The sequence below is a fragment of the Rhinopithecus bieti genome, unplaced genomic scaffold (assembly GCF_001698545.2).
Source record: "Rhinopithecus bieti isolate Rb0 unplaced genomic scaffold, ASM169854v2 scaffold_5341, whole genome shotgun sequence".
Lineage (NCBI taxonomy): Eukaryota > Metazoa > Chordata > Mammalia > Primates > Cercopithecidae > Rhinopithecus > Rhinopithecus bieti.
In genome coordinates, this window is record NW_016804835.1 from 1,681,349 (window position 1) to 1,695,410 (window position 14,062).

Genomic DNA, 14,062 nt, shown 5'->3' on the forward strand with positions numbered 1-14,062 from the left:
AAAAAAAAAAAAATTATTAAATTTTGAGAAAATTAGAAATTTGGAAACAGCATTTTTGGGGGGGGCAGTTTTGTGGATAATGTTAAAAGAAATGTGGAATTACCTTTTAGGTGCAATAATGGTATTTCAGTGATTTTATTTTGAAGTCCTTATCTTTTACAGGTATAACATGAAATATTTATAAATGGAAAAAAGTCAAGAATTTGTTTCAAAATAATATGTAGTCGGGGGACAGTGAGCTGGGAAGTCAAGTGAAGATGGTAGGCTTTTTCTGTAAAGGGCCAGACAGTAAATATTTTAGGTTTTGAGGGCAGTGTCATCTCTGTATCAACTACTCAATTCTGTCACCATAGCATGAAAGCCATAGACAATACCTAAAGGAAAGGAATGGCTGTGTGCCAATAAAACCTTATGTATAATAATAAGCAGTGAGCTGGGTTGGCCCATCAGCTGCAGTTTGCTAGCTCTTGATATGAATAAATCAAGACCGACAGTGAGGTGATAATTATCAAAGCTGAGAGAATAATAATTAGAAGTTCATTATGTTCTTCTGTTTTTGTATATGTTACACATTTTCTTTACGTTAAAAATCCTGGACCACATTTTCAATCACTGATTTATTTCTTTCTATAATTAAAGCTTCATTGAACACACATTTCCAATACATCTCACATCAAATTATACATTAATTGATACCTAGAAGTTGTAAGCGGTCCTTGGCCATAACCAAATTAGTCATCATTTTAGCTTGAAGGCTTCTAGCTCTTTCACACTGTTTATCTGAAAGAAAAAAATTAATTTAAATATCTACATTTCCCAACTAAAATTGTTTCAAGATAAATTATCACTCAAATTATTTTCATGGGGAGTCACAGTCTTTATACAGAAAATTTTTTTTTAAAAAAAAGAAGAAAATATATACCGAAAAGAAAGAGAACAGAAGAAATTTTTAAAATACTATCTTCAGGCCAGGGTCGTGGCTCATTTCTGTAATCCCAGCACTCTGGGCAGCCAAAGCAGGAGAATCACTTGAGCCCAGGAGTTCAAGACCAGCCTGGGCAACATAATGAGACCTGATCTCTACTTAAAAACAAAAAGAATTAGCCAAGCATGGGAGGGTGAGGTGGCAGGATCACTTCAGCCCTAGGAGGTGGATGGTGCAGTGACAGGTGCCACATCACAGCATTCCAGCCTGGGCAACAGACTGAGACCCTGTCTCAAAAAATATATATAATAGCTACAAAAAAAAAAAAGGTTACAGTTTCTCATGATGGCTTCCAACCTACTGTAGTATTTCATACATTTCAAGTCTATTTCATGGAGTCTAAAACATTTTTTCCCCACATTTCAAATTCTTTGAAATTGGGATTCGTTTTACAACCAATGCTAACTTACTAATGCTATCCACCAGGTTGCAGTCATAACACAGTTTTTTCATTGCCCATGCCTGCACCAATTTGGTCACAGATATTAACACTGTTGTTATATCTATGTCTAAATAAAACTAAAACAGGCCGGGCGCGGTGGCTCAAGCCTGTAATCCCAGCACTTTGGGAGGCCGAGACGGGTGGATCATGAGGTCAGGAGATCGAGACCATCCTGGCTAATACGGTGAAACCCCGTCTCTACTAAAAAATACAAAAAACTAGCCGGGCGACGAGGCGGGCGCCTGTAGTCCCAGCTACTCGGGAGGCTGAGACAGGAGAATGGCGTGAACCCGGGAGGCGGAGCTTGCAGTGAGCTGAGAGCCGGCCACTGCACTCCAGCCTGGGCGGCAGAGCAAGACTCCGTCTCAAAAAAAAAAAAAAAAAAAAAAAAAAAAAAAAAAAAAAAACTAAAACAGCCGCTTCAACAAGATTAAAATTCAAATTCTAAGTGATGAAAAGAGCATTTATCATACTTTGTTTTTTACTCTTACTGGTATAATATAAGGCATTTTTAATTCAATGAAATACTGTTTCTCTTTTCTTTCTTTTTGAGACAGAGTTGCACTCTTGCTGCCCAGGCGAGAGGGCAAAAGGCGATATTGGCTCACTGCAACCTCCGCCTCCCAGTTCCAAGCAATTCTCTTCCTTCAGCCTCCCGAGTAGCTGGGATTACAGGTGTGCGACACCACGCCCGGCTAATTTTGTATTCTTAGTAGAGACAGGGTTTCTCCATGTTGATCAGGTTGGTCTCGAACTCCTGACTCCAGGTGATTCACCCACCTTGGCCTCCCAGAGTGCTGGGATTACAGGCGTGAGGGCACTGTGCCCGGCCCAAATACTTTTATTAAGATAAACACAATCTGGCTGGGTGCAGTGGCTCATGCCTCTGATCTCAGCACTTTGCAAAGCTGAGGCAGGAGGATCACTTGAGGCCAGAAGTTTGAGACCAGCCGTGGAAACATAGTGAGACCCGTCTCTACAAAAAAAAAAAATTTTTTAATTAGCTAAGTGTGGCCGGGCACAGTGGCTCACACCTATAATCCCAGCACTTTAGGAGGCTGAGGTGGGCAGATCACTTGAGATCAGGAGTTTGAGACCAGCCTGGCCAACATGGCAAAACCCCATCTCCACTAAAAATACAAAAATTAGCTGGGTGCGGTGGCATGCATCTATAATCCCAGCTACTCGGGAGGCTCAGGCAGGAGAATCGCCTGAATCCAGGAGGTGGAGGCTGCAGTGAGCCGAGACTGCACCATCGCACTCCAGCCTGGGCAAGAGAGTGAGACTCCGTTTCAAAAAAAAAAAAAAAAAAAAAGAGCTAAGTGTGGTAGTGTGTGCCTGTGGTCCCAGCTACATGGGAAGCAGAGGCAGGAGGATCACTTGAGCCCAGAAGTTTGAGGTTGCAGTGAGATACGATCACATCATTGCACTCCAGCCTGGGTAACGGAGGCAAGACCCTGTCTCAAAAAAAAAAAAAAAAAAAAGAAAGAAAAATAAATACATAAATAAATAGATCTGAAATCTGGACGATCATGTGAATATATTATAATTTGGAATGGCTATAAACAAATATAATCTTACCTTGTCCTGTAACTGTAACAGCTATTCCTTTTTCCAGTTCTTCAATACCTTTCTTATACCATCCCACAGCTTGCTCCTTCTGTCCTGCTTTAAAATAAAAAATTATTTGCATAGATTGTATGAAGAGTACACTAAATATTGCAAAGCATACTGTTGAGAGATAATACATAAAAAATAGCATTGTAGACAAGTCTGAGAAACATTACTATATAATTTCTCAGTATTTTTATCATTGTAATGTGTACATGTAACTCCAATATGGGGAATATGGTCATGATGTTTATCAACATTTTAGGGCCGTGAGTCCTTTTTTGCTTATCACCTCATGGTATTGATCCTTATAACCACTAAAATGCTGTATTAGAGAAAGACATTTTATTTAGGAATTCTTAAGTATATATACTTTTGAAAAATACAAGTATGATTTCAATAACAATGAAACAAAAAGCATTGTTCAATCATATTCAAATCTGATATAATGTGTTCATTGTTAGGTGCCTCTTCTCTAGAGTAAGTTTTTATTTAACAATTGATTGCATCATGAGAACTGGTATATGAGATTACAAGCGTGGCATTTAGTAACACATTTCTATTTTCTTTGAACCCAACAACTAGTTTAAAACATTAATTCCTGACACAAGTTAAGTTTTAAAAGACCTAAAACTCAGCATAATCAAAAGTATACAGAATAACTTCTGTAAAGTGACCGTTATACTCAATCACATTATATTTGAAAATTAATTTTAATTTTTGTTTTATTTCTATTATTATTATTATTATTATTTTTTGAGACAGAGTCTCGCTCTGTCGCGCGGGCTGGAGTGCAGTGGCTAGTTCTCAGCTCACTGCAAGCTCCGCCTCCCAGGTTTACGCCATTCTCCTGCCTCAGCCTCCAAGTAGATGGGACGACAGGCGCCCGCCACCTCGCCCGGCTAGTTTTTTGTATTTTTTAGTAGAGACGGGGTTTCACCGTGTTAGCCAGGATGGTCTCGATCTTCTGACCTCGTGATCCGCCCGTCTCAGCCTCCCAAAGTGCTGGGATTACAGGCTTGAGCCACCGCGCCTGGCCTATTTCTATTATTTTTGACCATTTGTCTGAATGAAAATTGATTTCTTAGTCTTTCTTTTCTTTTTTTGAGCCTCGCTCTGCCGCCCAGGCTGGAGTGCAGCGGCGCGATTCTGACTCATTGCAACCTCCACCTCCCTGATTCAAGTGATTCTGCTGTCTCAGCCTCCAGAGTAGCTGGAGTTACAGGTGTGCGCCACCACACCTGGCTAATTTTTGTAATTTTAATATAGAGGCGGGGTTTTCACCATGTTGGCTAGGCTGATCTTGAACTCCTGACATCAGGTGATCCATCCGCCTTGGCCTCTCAAAGGGCTTGGATTACAGAGGTGAGCCACCACGTGTGGCCTCATTTTTTAAAAAACAGTCTTGCTGTCACCCACAATGGAGTGCAGGGGCATGATTCTAGCTCACTGCACCCTCCAACTCCGGGACTCAAGTGATCGATCCTCTTCCCATGACCTTCCGAGCAGCAAAGACTACAGGCATGTGCCACCACACTTAGCTAATTTTTGTGTATTTCTTTTGTAGAGACAGGGTCTTGCCATGTTGCCCAAGATGGTCTTGAACTCCTAGGCTCAAGTAATCCTCCTGCCCTGGTCTCCCAAAGTGCTAGGATTATAAGCTTGAGTGATCACACCTGGCCTCATGTCCCCATTTAATCAAACAAAAATTTCCATACTATTCCTTATAATTATTTGAAATTTCAAAATCAATATATTACAATGACTCTTGATAAAACAGATGAAGTCTATTTGTTTGTTTGTTTGTTTGAGATGGAGTCTCGCTCTGCAGCTCAGGGTGGAGTGCAGTGGTGCGATCTTGGCTCACTGCAGCCCCTGACTCCCTGGTTCAAGCAATTCTCCTGCCTCAGCCTCCCGAGGAGCTGGGGTTACAGGCACATGCCACCACGCCCAGCTAATTTTTGTATTTTTAGTAGAGATGGGGTTTCACCATGTTGGCCAGGATGGTCTCGATCTCCTGACCTTGTGATCTGCCCGTCTCAGTCTTCCAAAGTGCTGGGATTACAGGCATGCACCACTGCGCCCGGCCAGATGAAATCTTATAAACACCACACAAACTGCCTAAGAAATGCTGTCTCCTTATGAGTATGTACTACCTCCCCCATTATTCTGTTTCTTCGTCCTGAAAATAAATAACCAGATGCACCCACTTAAACAGGTCAATTTCGTACCGTGCCTGGTTGACGGTAGGTGCTCAGTAAGTACTTGATTAAGGAAATGTAAAGAAAAGTTTATGAAGACCAGGCACAGTTGGCTCACACCTGTTACTTCCAGCACTTTGGGAGGCCAAGGCAGGAGGATTGCTTGAGCCCAGGAGCTCAAGTCCAGCTTGGACAACATGCTGAGATTTTATCTCTACCAAAAAATTTAAAAAGTAAGCGGGATTGGGGTACACATCTGTGGTCCCATCTACTTGGGAGACTGAGGAGAGAGATCACTTGAGCTGGAGAGGTACAGGTTGCAATGAGATGTGATTGCACCACTGCACTCTAACCTGAGCAACAGAGCAAGACCCTGTCAAAAAAAAAAAGAAAAAAGAAATTATTAAGAGTTTGCTATAATTAACTAAAATTACTTGGATGCTCTCCTTCCTGTTTTCCATAAAGAAAATACCTGTTTACATGTTTACATGTATTTTTGCTTTAATTTGAAAAAGGGAAAATTACAGAAAATAGTGTAATAGCATTTGTATTCTGAGTGGCAACAAAAGTGGTAACAATGCCATATTTGGCTTAAAATTTTAAAAACAAAGTGAGTACAATGTAACAAAGAATCAAAAGTTGTTCTTTTTTAGTGCCTCTTCCCATTTCCCATGCTCTTTTTTTTTTTTTTTTTTTTTTTTTTGAGACAAGAGTCTCAAAAAGTCTTTTTTTTGAGACTCTGTCGCCAGGCTGGAGTGCAGTGGCGCGATCTCAGCTTACTGCAACCTCCAACTCTCTGGTTCAAGCAATTCTCCTGCCTCAGCCTCCCGAGTAGCTGGGATTACAGGCACGCACCACCACGCCCAGTTAATTTTTGTATTTTTTTTTAGTAGGACGGGGTTTTCACCATGTGGCCAGATGGTCTCGATCTCCTCGACCTCATGATCTGCCCCGCGCCTCAGCCTCCCAAAGTGCTGGGATTACAGGCGTAAGCCACCGTGCCCGGCTAATCCTTCTCTTCTAAGAAATCTCTATCAAGAATTCAGTGTAGGCCAGGCGCGGTGGCTCAAGCCTATAATCCCAGCACTTTGGGAGGCCGAGACAGGCGGATCACGAGGTCAGGGGATCAAGACCATCCTGGCTAACACGTTGAAACCCCATTTCTACTAAAAATACAAAAAACTAGCCGGGCGAGGTGGCGGGTGCCTGTAGTCCCAGCTACTCGGGAGGCTGAGGCAGGAGAATGGCGTAAATCCGGGAGGCGGAGCTTGCAGTGAGCTGAGATCCGGCCACTGCACCCCAGCCTGGGTGACAGAGCAAGACTCCGTTTCAAAAAAAAAAAAAAGATTTCAGTGCATATCTTTCTAGTATATGTTTTTTATTGTCCCTACCTAAATTAGTGTAATTTTTTAAATTTATGTTTCTTTTGAGATCTAGCTATGTTGCTACATAGAGATCTGGTTCATTCATTTTGACTTCTGTACACCAACCTGTATCATCCTATAACTTATAATTTATTCAACTACTTTTTCTTTTCTTTTTTTTTTCTTTTTTCTTTTTTTTTTTTTGAGACGGAGTCTCACTCTGTCGCCCAACCTCCATTTCCTAGGCTCAAGTGATTCTTGTGCCTCAGCCTCCCAAGTAGCTGGGATTACAGGTGTGCGCCACCACACCTGCCTAATTTTTTGTATTTTTAGTAGAGATGGGGTTTCGCCATGTTGGCCAGGCTGGACTCAAACTCCCGAACTCAGGTGATCCACTCGCCTCGGCCTCCCCAAGTGCTGGGATTACAGGCATGAGCCACCACACCCAGCCTCAACCATTTTTTCTATTATGAAGATATTGAGGTTGTTTCAAGTTTTTCAATATTTCAAACAATGCTGTAACATTCTTCTACCTGTCCCCTAAAGCATAGTTGCTTCCCCTAATGGACCAGTTTAAGATACATGCTTAAGAAATAAAAGTAGGCCCGGTGCAGTGGCTCACGCCTATAATCCCAGCACTTTAGGAGGCTGAGGCAGGCGGATCACGAGGTCAGGAGATAGAGACCATCCTGGCTAACAAGGTAAAACCCCGTCTCTACTAAAAGTACAAAAAACAAATTAGCCAGGCATGGTGGCGGGTGCCTGTAGTCCCAGCTACTCAGGAGGCTGAGGCAGGAGAATGGTGTGAACCCGGGAAGTGGAGCTTACAGTGAGCCAAGACTGCGCCACTGCACTCCAGCCTGGGCAACAGAGCGAGACTCCGTCTCAAAAAAAAAGAAAGGAAATAAAACTAATGAGTCATAGCTTGTCATATTTTCTCTATTCACCAGAAAACCACAAACTGCTTTTTAAGATTGCTTATTCCAGCTGGGCACAGTGGGTCATGCCTGTAATTCCAGCACTTTTGGGAGGCCCAGGTGGGCGGATCACCTGTGGTCAGGAGATGAAGACCAGCCTGGAAAACATGGTGAAGCTCCACCTCTACTAAAAATACAAAAATCAGCCAGGCATGAGGGCATGAGTCTACAGTCCCAGCTACTTGGGAGGCTGAGGCAGAAGAATCGCTTGAACCCGAGAGGCAGAGGTTGCAGTGAGCCAAGATCATGCCACTGCATCCAGCCTGGTCAACAGAGCATGACTTCATCTCAAAAAAATTAATAAATAAATAATTTAAAAATATATATAAATATAGTAGGTAGAGTCAAATATAAGTTTTGCCAAATAATTGAGAGATAATTGGCAAATAAGAGTATAAAAAGATGCTCAACATCATTAGTTGTTAGGGAAGCACAAATTAAAACCAGAAGATACAACAATGGACCCAATTTTGAATGACCAAAAAAAAAGAAAAGAACATAAAAATACCAAAATACTACAAGATAAAGGGTAATGGACCTTTCATATGTTTGCTGGTAGGAAACAAAATGGCACCCAGTTGGAAAAAGAGTTTGGTAGTTTCTTATTATATTAAACATATATTTACCATATGAGTCAACAATCTCTTCTTCTACATATTTACCCAGGAAAAACACAAACTTCCAAGACCTGTACATGAATTTACAGTACCTTTATTTATAAGAGTTAAAAACAGGAGGATGGGCATGGTGGCTCACACCTGAAATCCCAGCACTTTGGGAAGCCAAGGAGGGTGGATCACTCGAGGTCAGGAGTTCGAGACCAGCCTGGCCAACATGGTGAAACCCTATCTCTACTAAAAAAATACAAAAATTAGCTGGGCGTGGTGGCGGGCTGGAGGGCAATGGCGCGATCGCAGCTCACCACAACCTCCGCCTCATGGGTTCAAGCAATTCTCCTGCCTCAGCCTCCCAAGTAGCTGGGATTAAAGGCATGTGCCACCATGCCTGGCTAATTTTGTATTTTTAGTAGAGACAGCTTTCTCCATGTTGATCAGGCTGGTCTCGAACTCCCGATCTCAGGTGATCCACCCGCCTCGGCCTCCCAAAGTGCTAGGGATTACAGGCATGAGCCGCCGTGCCCCACAGATCTGATTTTTAAAAAGCATGACATTCCAACATTTAATGTATAAGAATATCCATTTGGGCTTGGATTATAACATCAGAACTAAAATTTTGATTACCACAGTAAGATGAGAAGAGAGCTAGAGCCAGGTGCGAGAGAGAGAGAGAGAGAGAGAGAGAGAGAGAGAGAGAGAGAGAGAGAAGTATTATTATTTTTTAAATTATCAAAATAAAAAAAGGAGAGAAGCCAGCAGAGATGAGCCCAGCATTTGGAGCACTTTTCTTTTTCTTTTTTATTCATTTATTTTATTTTAGACAGAGTCTCACTCTGTCACCCAGGCCAGAGTGCAATGGTATGATCTCGGCTCACTGCAACCTCTGACTCCCAGTTCAAGTGATTCTCCTGCCTCAGCCTCCTGAGTAGCTGGGACTACAGGCACACGCCACCACGCCCAGCTAATTTTTGTATTTTTTGTAGAGACGGGGTTTCACCATGTTAGCCAGGATGGTCTCAATCTCCTGACCTCATCTACTTGAAGTGATTGCGAACTCTGAAAATGGTAGAGAAACTAAGCAGAGCTTTTAGCGGACTCGTGGAACAAAACAGAAAAAAACGTGAATTTCAGAGCATGCCCAGGAGGAGAAGCTGTGGCAAAAAAATTTTGGCTGGGACCCTGAATAAATTAAGAACTGAGCCACGGCCGGGTGCAGTGGCTCACGCCTGTAATCCCAGCACTTTGGGAGGTCGAGGCAGGCGGATCAAAGGGATCACAAGGTCAGAAGATCGAGACCATCCTGGCTAACACCGTGAAACCCCATCTCTACTAAAAACACAAAAAAAAATTAGCCAGGTGTGGTGGCATGTGCCTGTAGTCCTAGCTACTCTGGAGGCTGAGGCAGGAGAATCGCTTGAACCCAGGAGGCGGAGGTTGCAATGAGCTGGGATCGTGCCACTGCACTGCAGCTTGGGCAACACAGTGAGACTCCATCTAAAAAATTTTTTAATTAATTAATTAATTAAAAAAAAGAACTGAGCCAGACCGTAAAGAACTCGAAACACATATTCAAATTATTTCAATCCCTTAATGTAGGGATTGGCAAACTACAGCCCGTAACTTACACTGATTACCCTTTAGATACATTTATAGCAGAAAATCAAATCTTCCTGTGGTCTCCAGTGCAAAAAAGGCCTCCAAAATCCTTTAACATTAGCTCCCAACAGTTCCTAGTTTCTCATACACATTTCTCTTTTAACTCTATGACCCCAAATAATACTCAAATTCAACCGAGACTACATCAAATCAAGGAAGAATTTGGGTGGCAGAAACAACCACTTGTAGTTTAAATTATTAGCCAACAGTGTAAACTACATTATCTAAGGCATGCCTTAGCAAATTATGGACCAAGATTAAATCTAGTAAGCTGCGTATTTTTGTACATAAAGTTTTACTGGTTCAAACTCACCATATGACAGGGTTGAGCAGTTATGATGCAGAGCTTAAAATGTTTACAAAATTGATAAACATAAAAACAACCCAATTAAAAAATGGGAAAAGAACATTAATAGACATTTTTCCAAAGAAGATACACAAATGGTACATAAGTATATGACAAAATGCTCAACATCATAAGTCATTAGAAAAATGCAAATCAAAATCACAACGAGATACCACTTCATACCCTTTAGGATGACTATTATTTTAAAAAATGAAAAATAACAAATGTGGAGAAATTGGAACCATTGTACACTGCTGGTGGGAACACGAAATGGTGCAGCCCCTATGGAAAACAGTTTGGCAGTTCTTCAAAAATGTAAAAACAAAGTTACCATACAATCCAGTAATTCTACTCCTAGGTATATATTCAAAAGTATTGAAAACCAGGACTTAACCAGATATTTACACCAATGTTCATAGCCACATTATTCACAATAGATGGAAACAATCCAAACACCCATTAATTAAAAACGTGGGCCGCACACAGTGGCTCATGCCAAGTTGAGTGGACTGACCGCACCCAGGAATTAGAGATGGTGAACCACATGGCAAAACCCCATCTCTACAAAAAATATAAAAATTAGCCGGGCATGGTGGTGCATGCCTGTGGTCCCAGCTACTTGGGAGGCTGGGGTGAGAGGACTGCTTGAGTCCAGGAAGAGGAGGCTGCAGCGAGTCGAGATTGTGCTACTGCACTCTAGCCTGGGTGACAGAGCAAGACCCAACGTCAGAAAAAAAAGGTGGGGGTGGGGTGGTGGGTGTACGTGAGTTGGAAAAATACGAAAAAAACATTTTTTTTTTTAAGAATGGGTCTCACTCTGTCACCCATGCTAGAGAGCAGTGGTATGATCTCACTGCAACCTCTGCCTCCCAGGCTTAAGTGATTCTCCCACCTCAGCCTCTTGAATAGCTGGGACCACAGGTGAGCACCACCACACCTGGCTAATTCCTTTTTTAAAGACAGGGTCTCACTATACTGCCCAGGCTGGTCTTGAACTCCCGGGCTCAAGTGATACTCCTACTTCAGCCTCCCAAAATGTTGGGATTACAGGCATGAGCTACTGCACCCAGCCTAAAAAACACAGTTCTAATCAGTGATATCCCCCTTTGCTTTACTATATTACTCTATTAGCCACTTATGAAGTTTTGCAGATTGTAGAGAGGTGGAGCATAGTGGTCCACAGCTGTAATCTCAACACTTCAGGAGGCTGAGGTGGGCTGGCCACTTGAGCCCAGGAGTTCAAGATCAGCCTGGGCAACATGGTGAAACCCCATCTATACCAAAATAAAAATAAAAACTAGCTGGGTGTGGTGACATGCACCTGTAGTCCCAGCTACTTGAGGGGCTGAATGGGAGCAGGAGATTGAGGCTGCAATGAGCCATGTTCTTAACATTTCACTCCAACCTGGGTGACAAAAACAAAAAAACCGAAAAAACACAAGGAAGATCAAATATATTGAAATGAAAAAAATTCCAAAATACGGTAAGTGAAAAAGATTGCTAATTGTTTTGCACATTTTTTTCTCTGATGAATATTTATGTTTATATAAGTACAAAAAGTTAAGAAACTTATTAGTAACCATTTCCCTTACTGCAAGGTTAAGGAAGATTTTCACCTTCCATACTTGTGCACTATTTTACTTTATTTTTTAGAGACAAGGTCTCACTGTCACCCAACCTGGAGTGTAGTGCCATCATCAGAGCTCACTGAAGCCTTGAAATTCTGGGCTCAAGCAATCCTTTCACTTCAGCGTTCTGAGTAGCTGGGACTAGAGACATGCACCACTACACTGGGCTAATATTTTTTAATTGTTTGCAGAAATGGGGCCAGGCACGGTGGTCCACACCTGTAATTCTAACACTTTGGGAGGCTGAGACGGGTATATCACTTGAGACTAGACATTCGAGACCAGCCTGGCCACCTTGGTGAAATCCCATCTCTACCGAAAAATACAAAAATCAGCCAGGCATGGTGGCACATGCCTGTAATCCCAAGCTACTCAGGAGGCTGAGGCACGAGAATCGCTTGAACCTGGGAGGTGAAGGTTGCAGTGAAAAAAGAAATGGGGTCTTGCATACCCAGGCTAGTCTCGAACTCCCAGCCTCAAGTGATCCTCCTGCCTCAACTTCCGAAAGTGCTGGGACTACAGGTGTGACCCACTGCACCTGGACTGCATTATTTTTAGTATGTGTTACTGTAGAAACAACAGAAATGCTGATACTCATCTTTAAATAGAGAGAAGAGATAAGCATAATAGATTAACTTGCAAATTATCTACTGTATATTTTCTTTCACATATTAGTGAGACCCAGATTGCCACAAGAAGGGTCAAAACATGGGTAGCTTGGGGTAGAGTGAGAGGATATGTGTTTGCAAGTATGTGAGTTAGAAGGCAATGATTTAAGTCCTTGTTCCATCATTTAATAGCAATATGACTTTGGAAAAGTCAGTTAATCTGTCTGGGCTTCAGACTCCTTACCTGAAAAGAAAATATTTATTTTACCTAATTCTGAGTTGTGGCAAAAATCAAACAAAATAGGGTATATGATGATACTTTAAGTAATAAAGTAGTATGGAAACACTATTTTTAGTATCTTTATTATACTTAGTAAATTTATTAATTTAAATCATCCTTCTCCCGAACTGTGTGCACAGTTGTATATTCCTGATATTTGCTCATTTATGTTACATAAAGCCCACTAGCTTTACTTACCTATTTAATCCTTAAGTATTCTCACACAAACCATTCCAAGGAACAAATATAGCCATTTTCCTACAACAATTTTCTGATGGCAGCTTGCAAGTGACAAAATTAGCAGAGTAACAGATATCTAAAAATCTCAATTAAGGCTGGGTGCAGTGGCTCATGCCTGGTAATCCCAGCACTTTGGGAGACTGAGGTGGGTGGATCATGAGGTCAGGAGTTTAAGACCAGCCTGGCCAAGATGGTGAAACCCCGTCTCTACTAAAATACAAAATTAGCAGGGCACGGTGGCAGGCGCCTGTAATCCCAGCTACTCGGGAGGCTGAGGCAGGAGAATCGCTTGAACCTGGGAGGCGGAGGTTGCAGTGAGCCAAGATTGTGCCACTGCACTCTAGCCTGGGCGACAGAGCAAGACTCCATCTCAAAAAAAAAAAAAAATCTCAATTAAGCCAGGTATGGTGGCACACACCTATAGTCCCAGCTGTTTGAGAGTCTGAAGTGGCAAGATCACCTAAGCCCAGGAGTTCAAGTCCAGCCTATGCAACATACATTGAAATGGGAATAGTCCATTTCATTAAGGACTACTGATTATGGCCCCTGTTCTCAAAGAAAAAAAAAAATCTCATGGTAGACTTTCATGGTGTGTTAATCACCAGCAAACTACATGGACCACAAAGCATTATAACCACCGATTAATGCAGGGATGAATTACTAACAGCCCCTGATTAATTCTCTCATAGTTCACTATTATAGAAAGAGTGCTTTCTACTATAATTTGGTTAAAAAGGCCCAGTGCGATGGCTCATGTCTGTAGTCCCAGCACTTTGAAAGACTGAGGTGGGAGGATTGCTTGAAGACAGGCATTCAAGACCAGCCTGGGTAATACAGTAGGATCCTGTGTCTACAAGAAAAAAAATTTAATTAAACATTTAGTAAAAAGATCATATTTGCTTTCACTATCAAACTTAAACATTTATTTCCAAGGTAAAGAATTATTTTCCCTGGCCCGGCGCGGTGGCTCAAGCCTGTAATCCCAGCACTTTGGGAGGCCAAGACGGGCGGATCACGAGGTCAGGAGATCGAGACCATCCTGGCTAATACGGTGAAACCCCGTCTCTACTAAAAAATACAAAAAACTAGCCGGGCGACGAGGTGGGC

At 42.1% G+C, this 14,062-nt stretch overlaps 1 protein-coding gene across 1 annotated transcript in view; it reads right to left on the minus strand.

Moving 5' to 3' along the window:
* SPAST (spastin) overlaps window positions 1-14,062 on the minus strand; it is an 85,749-nt gene that overhangs the window by 59,753 nt on the left and 11,934 nt on the right. The window contains 2 exon segments of the mRNA XM_017870643.1: window positions 697-780; window positions 3,009-3,095. Coding sequence (XP_017726132.1) covers window positions 697-780; window positions 3,009-3,095 — 171 coding nt within the window.